Source organism: Chrysochloris asiatica, unplaced genomic scaffold, assembly GCF_000296735.1.
Source record: "Chrysochloris asiatica unplaced genomic scaffold, ChrAsi1.0 scaffold00025, whole genome shotgun sequence".
NCBI classification, from domain to species: domain Eukaryota; kingdom Metazoa; phylum Chordata; class Mammalia; order Afrosoricida; family Chrysochloridae; genus Chrysochloris; species Chrysochloris asiatica.
The window spans coordinates 18,244,861-18,260,846 of NW_006408543.1; the positions used below are offsets into that span (position 1 = coordinate 18,244,861).

The following is a 15,986-nucleotide window of genomic DNA, read 5'->3' on the forward strand; positions in this document are numbered from 1 at the left end:
AAAAAAAAAAATCTTCATGGGAGCAGAAAGCCTCATCTTTCTCTGGAGGAGCAGCTGGTGGGCTTGAATCGTGGACTTTGTGGTTAACAGTACAGTGTTTATTATATGAAGCCACCATGCTCCTGTGTAATACTCTACTAATACTTATCTATGTTTTGCTACTAAGAGAAATTTAGGTTGTTTCTTACACTGCTACATTTTTTTTTCTGAGTTGTTAGAGTCCTGGACTATATGCTTTGGAAGTACCTTTCCCAAGTCTTTCATGAAGTCTTTTACATAGTGGTGTTTTTGCCTTTAAGAAATTTTACATTTTAATATAGCTATACTTACTAATCTTTTATCTTAAGGTTTTCATTCCTTAAATGAAGACATCAACTCTCTTCCTGCCTCAAAATAGTAAAGATAGTCTCTTTGATTTTTCCTTTAAATCAGAAGCTTGACTTTTCATATTGCAATCTTTGATTTACTAGAAAGTCATTTTTATGTATGAAGTGAACTGGGAATCTATAATATCCTTTTTTTTCTGTATCCTTTTTTTTTCAAACGTTGGTGAGCTATTACTCACTGAATAATCGGTCCTTTCCATTTTGATTTAAGTGCAACTTCCTTCATATCCCAGCTTCTTATACGTAGTTATGAGCCTGTTTACAGGGCCTTTTATTCAGTTACATTTGTCTGTTTACCTCTTCTTGTATCAGTGTCACAATGTCTTCAAGCTTATGGCTTTATAGTAAGTCTTTAAAAAGATGTGATCTTTTCTTTGCATGTAATTTTTTCTTGTATTTTTAGTTTGTTGTTGTTACTGAATTATAGGACTGGCACTTACCTTGTACATAGAGACCTTGCTGAATTCTTATGAGTTCCACTAATTCATAGAATGGTAATGAAATGAACTGGTGTTGGCCATTTAAAATCTGATAATCATATGGTTTACTATGCCAGAAATGACAAATTTAAGAGGAATGGTGTCACATTCATCATCGAAAAGAAAATTTCAAGATCTATCTTGAACTATATTGCTGTCTGTGATAGGATAATATCCACATGCTTACAAGAAAGACTAACTGATACCACTATTAATCAACTTTACTCATCAACCTGTAAAGCCAATGATGAAATTGAAGATGTCTACTAAATTCTTCAGTATGAAATTGATCAAACATACAATCAAGATGTATTGATAAATACTAGTGATTGCAGTGCAAACATGGTAAACAAAAGAGGAAGTATCAGTAGTTGGAAAATATAACCTTGGTGATAAAAACTATGTTGGAAATTGCATGATAGAATTTTGCAAGACTAATGACATCTTCATTGCAAATACCTTTTTTAAGCAACATAAAAAACAACTATACACATGGGCCTCACTAGATGGCATGCACAAAAATCAAATTGACTACATATGTGGTAAGAAGTGGTGGAAAAACTTTGTATCATCAGCCAAAACAAGTCCAGGGGCAGACTGTGCAACAGACCATTAGTTGCTCATATGCAAGTTCAGACTTGAAGCGGAAGAAAACAAGACCACAAGAGCCAAAATTTGACATTGAACATACCCCACTAGAATTTTGAAAACATCTCAAGAATCACGAGATTTGATGCATTAGACAATATTGATCAAAGACTGGAAGTGTTGTAGGATGGCATCAAAAACATCGTATAGGAAGGAGGCAGAAGGTCATTAAGAAGACAAGAAAGAAGAAAAAGACCAAAATGGATGTCAGAAGAGAATCTGAAACATACTCGCCAGCATAGAGATGTTAAAGAAAATGGAAGAAATGAGGAGGTAAAAGAGCTGAACAGCAAATTTCAAAGGGCAGCTCAAGGAGACAAAGTGAAGTATTATAATAAAATGTGAAAAGATCTAGCTAGAGAACCAAAAGGGAAGAGCAACCGCAACATTTTTCAAGCTCCGATTTGTGATATTGAAGGAGTCTATGGGCAAAATATTGCATGATACAGAAAGCGTCAAAAGAAGATGGAACTCTTTTTCGTGATGCCGAGGAGGCCATTGGCTGCTTCACCATGAAGCTGAACATCTCCTTCCCAGCCACTGACTGACAAAAACTCATTGAATTGGACTATGAACGCAAGCTTCATACCTTTTATGAGAAACAGATGGCCACAGAAGTTGCTGCTGACTCGCTGGGTGACGAGTGGAAGGGTTATGTTGTCCGCATCAGTGGTGGGAACAACAAGCAGGGTTTTCCCATGAAGCAGGGCGTCTTGACCCATGGCCTGTCCGCCTGCTTCTGAGTAAGGGGCATCCCTGTTATAGACCAAGGAGAACTGGAGAAAGAAAGCACAAATCTGTCTGGGGTTGCATTGCGAATGCCAACTTGAGTGTTCTCAACTTGGTCATTGTAAAAAAAAGGAGAGAAAGCTATCCCAGGACTGACAGATACCACTGTGCCTCGTCGCCTGGGGCCCAAGAGAGCTCGCAGAATCCACAAACTTTTCAATCTGTCTAAAGAAGATGATGTCCGCCAGTATGTTGTGAGAAAGCCACTGAACAAAGAAGGCAAGTAAGCCAGAACCAAAGCGCCCAAGATTCAGCGTCTTGTTACTCCACGTGTCCTGCAACTCAAGTGTCGGCATATTGCTCTGAAGAAACAACACACTAAGAAAAATAAGGAGGAGGCTATAGAATATGCCAAACTTTTGGCCAAGAGGATGAAGGAGGCCAAAGAAAAACGTCAGGAACAGATTGCCAAGAGACGGAGGCTGTCCTCACTGAGAGCTTTTACCTCCAAGTCGAAATCCAGTCAAAAATAAGAAAATTCTATGTGTGACAAATAAATACGCTCATGTTAAATCTAAAAATTTATATAAAATAAAAATGGAAGAGCATGAACAGAGCATGGGATCCTAACCAGAAAAGCTGCAACAGCAGAGGCAGAAAACAGAGGCAATGATATAGAGAGATAGAGCAGCTGAGGACTCTAGACTCATAGAATGAGAAAGATTCCTGTGGGCAGGAGGCTGGCTTGTAAAATGTGCCCTTTGGTCGTTTAAATGAACATATATTTTCTATGTGTTCTGTATACATTAAAAACAAAACAAAACAGAAAGAGGGAATAGAGATAAATACTGTTAACCGATGGTGCATGGAGAGGATTGTAATCTTTGCAGTGAAACAAAATATGGTTGGTTGAGTATAAAAGTGATGATCTGCCCTGTAAACTATCACTCAATTCACAATAAAAATTAAGAGATACACAGAGTCACAGTACCAAAAAGAAATGAACCATGTCCAATCATTTCAAGAGAGCAAATGATCAAGAGCCAGTGGTACTGAAGGAAGAAGTCCATGGTGCACTGAAGCCACTGGCAAAGATCAAGGCTCCAGGAATTGATGGACTACCAATTGAAATCTTTCAACAAACAGAGGCAGCACTGGAGGCACTCACTCATTTATGCCAAGAAATCTCGAGCACGGCTATCTGGCCAACTGATTGGAAGAGACCTATATGTGTGCCCATTCCAAAGAGAGGTGATCCAGTGGAATGTGGAAATTATCAGACAATAGCATTACTATCACATGCAAGTAAATTTTTGCTAAAGATAATTTTAAAATGGCTGCAACAGTATACTGACAGGGACCTGCCAGAAGTTTAAGCCAGATTCAGAAGAGGACGTGGAACGAGGGATATCATTGCTGACGTCAGATGGATCTTGGCTGACAGCAGAGGATATTAAAAAGATGCTCACCTGTGCTTTATTGACTATGAAAAGGCCTTCTGTGTGGATCATGATAAACTAAGGACATATAGGACAAGAGTATTCCATAAATCTTAATTGTGCTCACAAGGAACCAGTACATAGACCAAGAGGCAGTCATCCAAACAGAACAAGGGAACACTGAAGGGTTTAAAATTAGGAAAGATGTGTGTCAGCCTTGTATTCTTTGACCATACTTATTCAATTTGTATATTGAGCAAATTATCTGAGAAGGTGGATTATATGAAGAAGAATGTGACATCAAGATTGGAGGAAGACTCTTTAACAACCTGTGATATGCAGATGAAAACCTTTGCTGAAAGCGAAGAAGACTTAAAATACTTACTGATGAAAGTCGAAGACCATAGCCTTCAGTATGGGTTTCATTTTAATGTAAAGAAAACAAAAATTCTCAACACCTAACCAGTAAATGAATCCCGGTGTGGCACTGTGAGTTAATGTGCTGGACTGCAAAGTCGGTTTGAACTGCAAGATAGTGTTTCAAGCTCACCAGTCGCTCCTCAGAAACCATATACAGGGTCGCTATGGGTTGGAAACAGCTGCATGGTACACAACAACAACCAATAAATAATGTCATAATAAACGGAAAAATGATTGAAGTTGTCAAAAGACCATTTTGCTTAAAAGCCCACTATCAATACTCATGGAAGCAGCAGTCAGGAAATCAAATGACATATTGCATTAGGCAAATCTGCTGCACAAGACCTCTTTAAACTATTAAAGAGCAAAGATACCAGTTTGAGGATTAAGGTGTTCCTGACCCTAATCATAATATATATATATATATATATATATATTTTTTTTTTTTCCTAATCGTGATATTTTCAGTAACCTCTTATGCATGCGAAAGTTGGACAATAAATGAAGACCATAGGCTAATTGATGCATTTGAATTTTGGTGTTGGAGGAGAATATGAAAAATACCACTGACTGCCAGAAGAACAAACAAATCTGTGTTGGAAGAAGTACAGCCAGAGTGCTCCTTAGGAGCCAGGGTGGCAAAACTACGTTTCTCATACCTCAGACATGTTGTCAAGTGGGACCAATCCTTGGAGAAGTATATACTGTTTGGTATAGTTGAGGTTTGGAGAAAAAGAGAAAGGCTCCCAACTAGATGAACTGACACAGTGGCATCAGCAGTGGGCTCAAGCTTAGCAACAGTTGTGAAGATAGTGCAGTACCAGGCAGTATTTCCTTCTGTGGCGCATAGGGTTGGTATGAGTGCTTTTGTTGTTAAGTGCAGTCAAGTCGGTTCTGAATAATAGCCACCCTGAAGAGGGTTTCCAAGGCTTAAATCTTAGCAGGAGCAGAAAACCTCATCTGGACTCAGATCGCTGACTTTGTAGTTGGCAGTCCTGTGCGTATCCTAAAGAGCCACTGCGCTGCCAATCTTGCCATAAGCTTGCCTTTTTTATTAGTCCAAGCTAAGAGACACCTTTTGTCAAGCCTCTCAGTTTCTTTTTCTGTTTCTTTGGTGTCTTTCCTTCCATTTACTTCCCGACAGTCTTTTTCTAAGTTCTTGAATTGAACATCTAACTCATTAATATTTAATAAGTCTTTTCACATAAAAGCGGTGAAGACTGTGGATCTTGTTCTGTAAGAAAAGCTTTAACTTCATCCCACAAGTTCTGATACATCTTATTTTTATTGCTGTTTTCGTATCCTGTTTCTCATTGTGATAGATTCTTTGGGCCATTAATTATTTAGAAATAGGTTTTGAATTTTCAAATGTATAAGATTTTTGGCATACTCTTTAGTAAATGAGTTCTAGTTTTATTGCTTTGTGATTAGAAAAAAACAGTATGTCTAATTTCCATGCTTTGTTGTTTGAGATTTGTTTTGTAACTAGTCTGTGGTTAGCTTATGTAAATGTTCTCTGTGTGTGTGAAAGACTGCATTCTATAATTGTTGGAAACAAGATTCTATCTATGTTCATGAGTAGCTCTTCTTTTTACTTTATACATTCTAAAACTCTTCAAAATATTGTGATATACTTTTTCCATCCCTTTACTTTCAATATTTCTTTGTCATTATGTTTTAGGTGGGCCTTTTGTAAATAACATATAGCTGGATTTTGGTTTTGATACATAGAAGTTCTGTTTTTTAACTGGTGAGTTAAGTCTGCATATTATGACTAATGATAGGTGTATTTTCCTATCTTGCTTTGCGTTTTTATCTATACTTTCTCTTTGCTTCTTTTTTTTCCTCCTTTCCCATGTTGTTTAAGATTTCTATATTTCATTTTCTCCTAATGTTTTGAAGCTGAATATGTTCTCTTTTTTTGTGGTTATTGCCTTATAATTTTTAACCTGTGTGCTCACTTAACCATCTAAACCGAACATTTTCTCTGATTGTCTGGACTGCATGAAAACATTAGAGGGTTTTAACTTCAAGTATCTGTCTCATAGAATATTAGTGTTATTTAGTATTTTGGTTCCACCATGCCTTTTTCCCAAAAATTACCCTTTTTTGTAATTTTTACTTTTGTTTTATAAATTCTGCATGTGTTTAGATTCACTGACATGTTTTTCTGTTTCTCTGCTTACTGGGTTTTTTTTTTTTGTTTTTTTTTCCCCAATCTTGCTTTGTCTCCTGAGTTGAGCTTCTTTATTTCTCAGAAACATCTGTTACATTTATTTTTAGCAAGGATCAATGAGTAGTAAAATATGCTTTGTATTAAAATGCCTGTATTTTGCCCTGCCTGTTTAGCCTTACTTTATCTGGGTTGTTCTTTCCCTTGATATATCTTCTTATTATAAATGAAATCACAACTATAAAAAGCATATAAAACAAAGATATAACTTGATTGTTACTAACTAAGCACCCTTGTCACCACCATTCAGTTCCAGCAAATAGAACTGTGTCACCCACAGATACATTGTTTCTTCTGCTTGGGACTCTAGGCAACATTCTGGATACTTTTCTCAAATGTATCTTCTGGTTTATCAATTTTTCCTTTTGCTATATCAATACACTACTTACTCTGTCTGGTTTTTTAAAATTTCGTGTTGTTGTTTTTTTCTCCATTTTCAAAATTCTGTTTCGTTCTTTGTCACACTTTAAAAATCTTTTCTGCATTGCCATGTTTTTATGGTTATTTTTCCTCTTTTAAGCCTTTTGTCTTTTACTGCATACTTTCAGGGGCCTCTGTAGAGTTGAAATCTATTGAACAGCAGTGGAGTTTCTAGTCGTTTACAAATTGTTGTTCTAATATTACAGGTAATTCTTTTATTCTCTTTGTTTTGTCTACTGGGTCCAGTTTATTGGTTTCGTAAGTTCGTTTATTCAGTAATATTGAGGATTCATGACTTTGTCAATGAAAGGCCTAGGAAGCTAAGTGGTAGCAGTAGATCTGATTCTGTCATGTACCTCAAGATATCACATTGTTAGATCAAAATGTCCCACTTTCCCAATACCATTTGTTGTTGGTGTTGTTGAGTGCCAGTCATCGGTTCTGACTCATAATGACCCTGTATAGAATTTCCAGGGAGTGGCCGGTGAGTTTGAACCACCCACATTGTGGCTCAAACTGAGTTTTTAATCTAACACATTGTCCTGCAGCACCACACCAGGACTCTGTTCCCTGGGAGAGGTCACTTTAGTCCCCACGGCTACAGGAGGCACAAGCCTGGAGACTTGATTTCCCAAGTGTTGATTTCTGTTTCTAAAGTTCATTTTCACTGAGAATTCGGCTTTCTTAGGTTCCAAGGTTTATACTGGAGTGATCTTGTCAGTGCCACTTCCTTTGAGCTGAGGGCCTTATCTTCTGTCCACATGTGGGTGTTAAAACTGACACTTTTTCTCTATACAGCCACAGCTTAAGGTAGTTGCCTGCTTGCATGTCTGCTTCTCAGCTCCCTCTCCTCAGTGCCAACACTTGGAGATACCCCTTCTTTCTTGAGAGCTTCATTTTGGTTGGTTAATAATACAGCATTTTCTTCTTTTTAAAATCACACATTTCTAAATATTTGCTGTGAATATATTTTCCATAACTTGGAGTCTTTCCAACTTCAGGATGGAAAAAAGCCCCACTTTTTATGTGTACTTTTATATTTATCTCAGCAATTTTATCATTCATAAGCAAGTAAGATCATAACAAAACATTGGAAAATAAAGGATAGAATTGATTTAATCAAGTAAGGATTTACTGAGGGAAAAAACAAAAGTTTACAGTTGATTTCCTATTTGGAATTCATACTTACAAGGAAACCAGTTTTTTCAAATGTTATCTGCTCCTTCTTTCTAAGGAACAGTGAAATCTTAAAGAGCTGATCACTTATGCATGTGAATACTGCATATCACCTGCTAGGATGATACACATACGCTGCTTTTGCTATTTTTATATTCAAGTAAATTCTCCTTCATTAGCTTTTAAGTCTGTGGTCTCCTGAATCATAAATACCATTGCTTATGAAATAGTATGAACTTAAGTGTTAAATAGGTTTAGTGTCTATCTCCTTGAGACAGGTATTACTTTGCAGGTGTTTTGAGCAAATAGCATCCCATAATTTTAATCGATTTTAGCTGCATTTAACTTAGCCTTTTGAGGAGCTCTGATAGCATAGTGGTTATGAATCGGGCTGCTAATATCAAGGTCATCAGTTTGAAACCACCAGTGGTTCAGCAGGAGAAAGATGAGGCTCTCTGCTCCTGTAAAGATTTGCAGCATCAGAAACCCTATGCAGGGTCACTATGAGTCGGAACCAACTCCACAGCACATAACCACCACCACCAACTTAGCCTTTTAACATCATGTGAACAAAATATTACTTTCAAATTCTCCACGCCTACCAGAAATACCTTGGAATCTGTTTTTATAGTGAAGAATAACTTTTTGTTCTTAAATTTTCTCTTTTATACCTTATCAGTTTGTCTTCTTGCATTCTGCTAGGCAAACACAGATTCAAAATTTTTAAATCTGGGGATATTTTTAAAAACAAAAGATAAACTCTTAGGACAGCATGTCTGAGATACTCACTAAAACATAGAACCCAGATGGAAAACCCACTGGAGCAGAAGAACTAAGAGGACTAAGGTAGCAGAGAAGCAAGCTTAGGTAATGCTTTGTATTCATTGACTGCCCTTCCTCAGTGTCTGTAACTTGCCAGCACTTAAGTTTTCAGCTTTTTAATCTCCAAGAGTATCAAATAATTTTTATACTCAGTAATAATTATTCTATTACTTGGTTATTATTAGTAATTATTTAGTAATAGATATTTGATAAATCATTATTAATTGATTTAGTAAACACTACATGTAAGAGAAGTGCAGGACCATAATACTGGTTTGAACCATAAAGTTGGTGGTTCAAATTCACTCGCCACTATTTGGAAACCCTATACTGGGTGACTATGAGTCAAAACCGACTCGATGACACTTAATAACAACAAGTACTACCTTCTTTCCCTAGAAAAGGGAGACTATGTTCTGCATTTTTAAAAAGTCACATACAGAAAATAAAAAATCATGTGCAAAAATCACATGGAGAAGGTAGAGGAGAGATCTTTGAACATTTCATTTGATTTGAGCTTGTTCTAAGTCAAGACAATGAAGAAACACGCTACATTATTCTCATCGTCAGATCAAGTAAAACCTGGTAAGTGGTGATGACTGACAAGCTTTACTGGCACTGGTCACTAAGGTATTTATACTAACCCTACAAATGGCCACTGTTTGGGAGAAGAAATTCCACGATTGTATGACTTTCAATTTATGAAATGTAATTGTTGTCCCATATGGGGAAGAAAATCTGAGTTGTTTCAGAATGGTCTGTGGCACAGAGCCACTACCTGTGAATGAAAGTGAACATTGATATTTGTTTTCTAAAGAACAAAAATCGAGAGATGGAATAACTCAAAAATTGATCAGTTCTTTACTCATCAGGTATTTGGAGAATACTGTTTATGCGGTTTCAGTATGTCAAAGCTTGATTTAGGCTATACACTGGCATAGTTAGGTTCAGGTTGTTATACTAAAGTAGTCAGCATGAAATATGCTGAAATGGAGGGTAGCCATGTCAGATACCATGGAAGATACCAGATCGCTGGGAATCATGGCCCAGCCATTGTTGACACATGACCATTAACCATTACAAGCATGTTATTTACTCTTACCTTCTGTTTCGGCATTCATTACTGCCAGATGCACATTGTTAATGCACAAAATAGTCCACTAGTAGACATTTTACTTTTGCCATAAATGCGAGATGTCAGATAACTATATAGTTGATAAGTGAGGAAGAGTGTACTGTTTCAAAATGTTTTAAGATGAGCTCAAATGATAAATAATAAGAGTTAGTAATTTTTATATATTTCTGCTCAACAATGATTTTTACCTAATGTCCCCCCAAAAGTTATGAAATAATAAAATAGTATAGTAACTAAGGAAGTTGGTTTTATATTTTAATTAATTGTTGAAGAATTTCTTTTTTAGTAATTCAATAAACAGGTGAATGCATCCTGATAGTTGTTGATTTTTGTTTTTCCCCTGGGTTCTTTTGTTGTTGTTTTGCCTAAACATGTTCAATAAAATGTTAAAAATTATTCATTGCCTTTTGTACATAAATTTATGTTAAATCTATTTTTTATTGAGTATTAACCTTTCCAGCAGTTTGCTACAGTACTAGGATCTGGTGTCTGAAATGATGACACAAAAGGTTAATGACATTTGCTCTGTGATTTATATTAGATATTTATTAACATTACTCTGACCACATACAAAGAAGTAGATTTTGGCATAACTGGATTCTTTCCTTTAGTTTCGGGGACATGTTATTATTGCTAAGTGCTGTCAAATCAGTTCCAACTCATAACAACCGTGTATAGAATTTCCACAGAGCAGCTGGTGGGTTTAACTGCCGACCTTGTGGTTCATAGTCCAGTGCTGATCCTACAGCGTCACACCAGTTCAAATAATGTAGCATGTTAAAATACACTCATTGCATTCATTGCCTCTGTGGGCTTGTTTAACTTTGAGTCAATGAAGCAGGGGACTCTGCCATTTCTAGAACATTGCTTAGGGCAGTGTTCTTTATAGTTAAAATCTGGAAATGAAAGGACTGCTGATTTTTGTTGAAACTTGCCAGTGGAAGAAGACTAAAGTGTACATTGGAAAGTTTCCTCTAAAATAGTTTTATGGAATATTGTAATAGTACAAAAGTTCTTTTTAAAGCCTTAGATAAAGCCACTGAATGTATATTTTTCTTCTGTACTTAATATATCTAGATTTTTCCTGGTGTGGGAATGTAGGACACGCACTGGACTGCCAACCACAAGGCTGGTGGTTCAAACCCACCAGCTGCTCCTCAGAAATCCTATTCAGGGTCGCTATGAGTCTCAGAACCAACTTAACAGCTCTGAACAACATCATATAACAGCTTCAATATTTATTCTTAAGTATTTATGTTGAGTTGAGGGACATGATACATTTGGTCATTTAATTGACCATTTGGACAGTTTTCCAATGCTGTCCAATCTTGCCTATATGATTGACACTCAAATGCTACAGAGGCCACGGTACGCTACCAGGACTGTTTGTATTGTTTAAAAAACAAGAATGGTTAAACCATTAACTAATAGGCACAAACTAAAAAATAAGGAGAGAAGGAAGAAGGAGGAGGGATGGATGTAAGGATTCCAGCCTCAGAGGAGAAGTGATTCTGACCGACCATTTAGCCAGGATCATACTTGCACGGTGAGGTCTGTCCTGGTGAGGACAGGCCCGTCGGTAGACTGACTACCAGCACTGTGGATGCCTACCAGTGAGCTGTACGACTCACTTTCTTTTGTTACTTGTTGTATTAGCTTGAAATTGAATCACGTCTTTTGTTTGTTTAAGGCTGAAAGAGCATATTCCTTTTGTGGAACTATTGAGTACATGGCACCAGATATTGTCAGAGGGGGAGATTCAGGACATGACAAGGTATGTTGTTTTTGAGGCTTCTTTATGCATTTCTCTACAAGATGTATGATCAGAATCCTGGTTAATGACTTTGGTCCAGTGGCTCTTCAATAGAGTTCTCTTTCTGATGTTGACTGTCATTTTCATTTTCTCTGTTCTTGGCTTTGTATACCTGAACATGTTAGAATATATAGCAGTTTGGAGGAAAAAGATAATACAAAGATTAGCAAATTCTAGGTTTTATTTCTTAAGGTTTTATTGTTGTTGTTAAATGCCATCGAGTTGGTTCCGACCCATAGCGACCCTGTACAGGGTTTCCAAGGCTGTAAATCTTTACGGGAGCAGAAAGCCTCATCTTTCTCCCATGAAGCAGCTGGTAGTTTTGAACGGCTGACCTTGCAGTTCGCAGCCCGATTCGTAACCACTACGTTACCAGAGCGCTCAAAAATCCTCACTAATAAGGTTTTATTAGTGAGGATTTTTTGCTTGGTTTATAGAATAAGTAGTAGTGTCCTTGTGTGGCTCTGTAGGATAAACACTGAACTGCTCACCACAAGGTTGGTGGTTCAAACCCACCAGCCGCTCCTTGGAAACCCTATACAGATTCGCTATGAGTCGGTACTGACTTGACGGCACTTAATAACAACACTCAAGTTAAAGTGAGGCATTAAATTTGACTCATTCTTCAAATAATTTTTATTTTACTTTCATTAAAAGAGCCTATATCCTGATATGGCATTACATGATAAGCACAGAACTGCTAACCACAAGATCAGTGGTTCAGGCCTACTGCCTGCTCCTCGGAAACCCAGTACAGGGTCTCTGTGAGTCAGAACCAATTCAACAGCACTTCACAACAACGCATCTTGAGCCAAGCACCAACTGTAACGCCATTTTAAAAACTCATTCTTTTTGTATTGCCCGGATCCCTTAGTCTTTTAGGGACACAGCTGTGCCACTTCTCACACAGAAAGATCACTGAAGATACCAGCTGTGTGCATGGTCCCTGTGTGCATCAACATGAATGGTTTTGGACAGTGCTTATTGGCGTTACTGATTTCTGTTAGGTAAACATAGGAGCCCCTGGTTGATACAGAAGATTAAGTGCCTAATTGCTAGCTAAAACTTTGGCTGCTTGAACTCACCCACAGGCTCCTCCGAAGACAGGATTGACAATCTGTTTCCAAAAGATCATACAGCCTTGGCACCACTGTGAAGCAGTTCTACTCTGCACATGTGCTGCAAGTAGGCATCAACTTACTGACAGCTCACAACAGAAAAGCAAACAGAAACATGCTATGTGTCCCTTTAGTTGATATTTGCTTTCTAGGAGATCACTTGAGAAAGCATGTGAAAGGGGTTGCTTCACTCAAATTTTCTTATTCCCAATTTCTGCCTTAAATTATCTAAGAAATAGTGCAGAACTTTCTTAAATAGTTCTTTAGTAAAAATAACCACTGTAACAATCCTTGTAACAATGCTGGTGTGGTATTTTAGGATCAGCACTGGACTATGAACCACAAGGTTGGCAGTTCAAATCCACCAGTTGCTCCTTAGAAATCCTATAAAAGATTGCTGTGATTTGGAACCGACTCAGTGGCACTTAAACAACAACATACTCAAAAATGGAGTCCTGGTGTGGCTCTGTAGGATAAGCACTGCACTGCTAACCACAAAGTGGGCGGTTCAGACCCACCAGCTGCTCCTTGGAAACCCTGTACAGTGTCTGTATGAGTCAGAACTGACTTGATGGCACTCAGCGACAACAACAGTTCAAAATCATCTACATTTGTTTTCCTAAGCCCTGTAAAATTCTTAACATTTTCCATCTCAACTTCCCCTTGTATGTACAAAATGAAGATTGTTGAAGAGACTTGCAAAGTGAGTATGTTAGAAAATCTAGGTCATGCTTTTTTCCCTCCCCTTATAAAAGGGCACAGATTTGCTCCATTTTTTCTTAACACTTTGGCTTTATTAATAACTTTCTCCAAATAAGGAATTCTGGCTATTCTTTGTTCTTCTTCCCCTCTCCTCACCCCTTTTCAAAATCCTATACACTCAGTCCAAATATCTGGCTCTAGGGCCCTTCCTAGTAACTAATCATGTATTCCAAAGCCCCTTTCTTCAATTTGCATAGTGTGGGTTTCAAACCCAAGGCTAAAAGTTAAAAGTCTTATTACTGGCCTGTATTGTAGAGCATTATTTCAAATCTAACCACAAAACATGCTGAGGGTTCTGGCCAGATAACAAATGCCTGTATAACTCCCCCTCTCGACACACACACACACACACACACACACACACTCTCCTATTGACTAGATTCTGACTCATAACAACTCATAGGACAGAGTGGACCTGTCTCATAGATGTTTGAAGGCTGTAAATCTTTATAGAAGCAAACTGCCACCTTTCTCCCACTGAACAGCTGGTGGGTTCCAAGTTTGAACCACTGACCTATTTCAATTAACAGCCAGTTGCTTTAGCCATTGTGCCACTAGGACTCCTTGTATAAATAAAAAACAAAAACCAAACCTACTGCCAACAAGTTGATTCTGATTCTTAGTGACTCTATAGGACAGAATAGAACTGTTCCTTACGGTTTCCAAGATTGTAAATCTTTACGGGAGCAAAGAGCCTCATCTTTCACTTACGAAATAGGTGGTGGGTGTAAACTGTTGACCTTGCAGTTAGCAGTGCAATGCTTAACACACTACGTTTACCAGAGCTCCTTATATAAACAGAAGGGTGAATTGCTGTATTAATCTGCCTTACGGTATTGTTTGACTCTATGGAGGAATTTGGTAGGAATTTATAACTTGAAATTTGAAGATTACCTTATAAAACCTAATGGAACCAATTTTTAGATTAGAAAAACTTGTATATACTCCTAGAATTTCTGCATGCCTGAGGTCCAGAATGAGTCCATAAATATTCTTTCCTGTACATGAATGACCTTAACAACTTTGAATTAATTAAATAAGGTGGTTGTTTTTTCAGTGTCTATAAAGTTTTATGGGAATACAACCATAAATAGCCATTCATTTGTAGAGCTGCTTTTGTGCCATAATGGCAAAGTGGGATAGCTGGGACAGAATCTCATAGTCTGCAAAACTCAAAATACTCACTGTGGATCCCTTGACATAAACAGTTTGCCAGTCCCTCTTCCTACCAAGACAAAACCTTTTTTCTTCATTCAAAATCCTTACTCCCCAGCCCTTACGTGATTAAACGACCTTGTCCCACAATTCTCTTCAGCATCTCTCAGTATTAGTTGTTATAGCTCAACACAAGTGTCGTTACCGTGAAATTTTTCTATTAAAAAAAGAAATGTCTTGAGTATGTGTTTACTGTCTTTTCTGTTTCATTGTGAAGACCCCAAGTGTTGGGACTGGTCTTTCTGTGTTTTGTATTTCCCTTTATGCAAGGAATAGTGTTCAAGTTTTCACTGATGTTGTTTTTGTTTTCATTCTCATTTGATTCAAGGAATTGTTTTATTTCTCCTGTTACCCAATAGTTTTGTAAGCAGGGTGTTAATTAATTTCCAACATATTTGACTTTTATCCCTTGATCTTCCTATTGTTGTTTCTAACTAATTTTTTAGCATTGTGATCTGAGAAGATGCTTAGTATGGAAACTTGCCTTGCAGCGTAGCATCCGATCTGTTCTGAAGACTGTTCCATGTGCGCTGAAGAAGAATGTGTATTGTGCTACTGTTGGGTTGAGTGTTCTGATTAAATACAGTCAAGCTGCTTGATTGTGTTCTTCAGTTCTTCTGTGTCTTTGTTTAGTTTCCTTATAGATGTTCTATCCTTCCTCAAACGTAGTATATTAAAACCTACTGTTAATGTAGAATTGTTTGTTTCTCCCTTAATTCTGTTAGAGTTTGATTTGTGTATTTGGAGGCTCTTTCATTGGGAGCATAGATATTTATTATGGTTATATCCTCTTATTCAATTGGCCCTTTAATCATTGTTTAATGTCCTTCTTTGTCTCTTGTGCTGGATTTCGCCTTAAAGTCAATTGTATCAGAAATTAATATTGCCACTCCTTTTTTTTAAATTGCTGTTAGCGTGATAAATTTTCCTATCCTTTGATTTTTTGGTCTGTTTGAGATTTTTGTTGTGTGCATGCCTTCGAGTTGATTCTGACCTCATTGTTAAGTGCCATGGAGTCGGTTCTGACTCATAGCGACCCTGTGTATAGGGTTTCCGAGGAGCAGCTGTTAAGTTTGAACTGCTGACCTTGCAGTTCAGTGCTTATCCCACAGCACCACACCTCTCCGGCTGGAGTAAAACTTCCCCAGAGGATTTCCTACCTGAGATCAATTATGGATGCACATTGCCAGG

The 15,986-nt window shown here is 37.5% G+C and overlaps 1 protein-coding gene and 1 pseudogene across 1 annotated transcript in view; both read left to right on the forward strand.

The window, feature by feature from the left end:
* RPS6KA5 (ribosomal protein S6 kinase, 90kDa, polypeptide 5) overlaps nt 1-15,986 on the forward strand; it is a 265,048-nt gene that overhangs the window by 190,505 nt on the left and 58,557 nt on the right. Inside the window, exon 6 of the mRNA XM_006839575.1 lies at nt 11,578-11,661. Within this exon, the coding sequence (XP_006839638.1) occupies nt 11,578-11,661 (84 nt within the window). The remainder of the gene's footprint in view (nt 1-11,577; nt 11,662-15,986) is intronic.
* LOC102841672 lies at nt 2,026-2,775 on the forward strand (annotated as a pseudogene).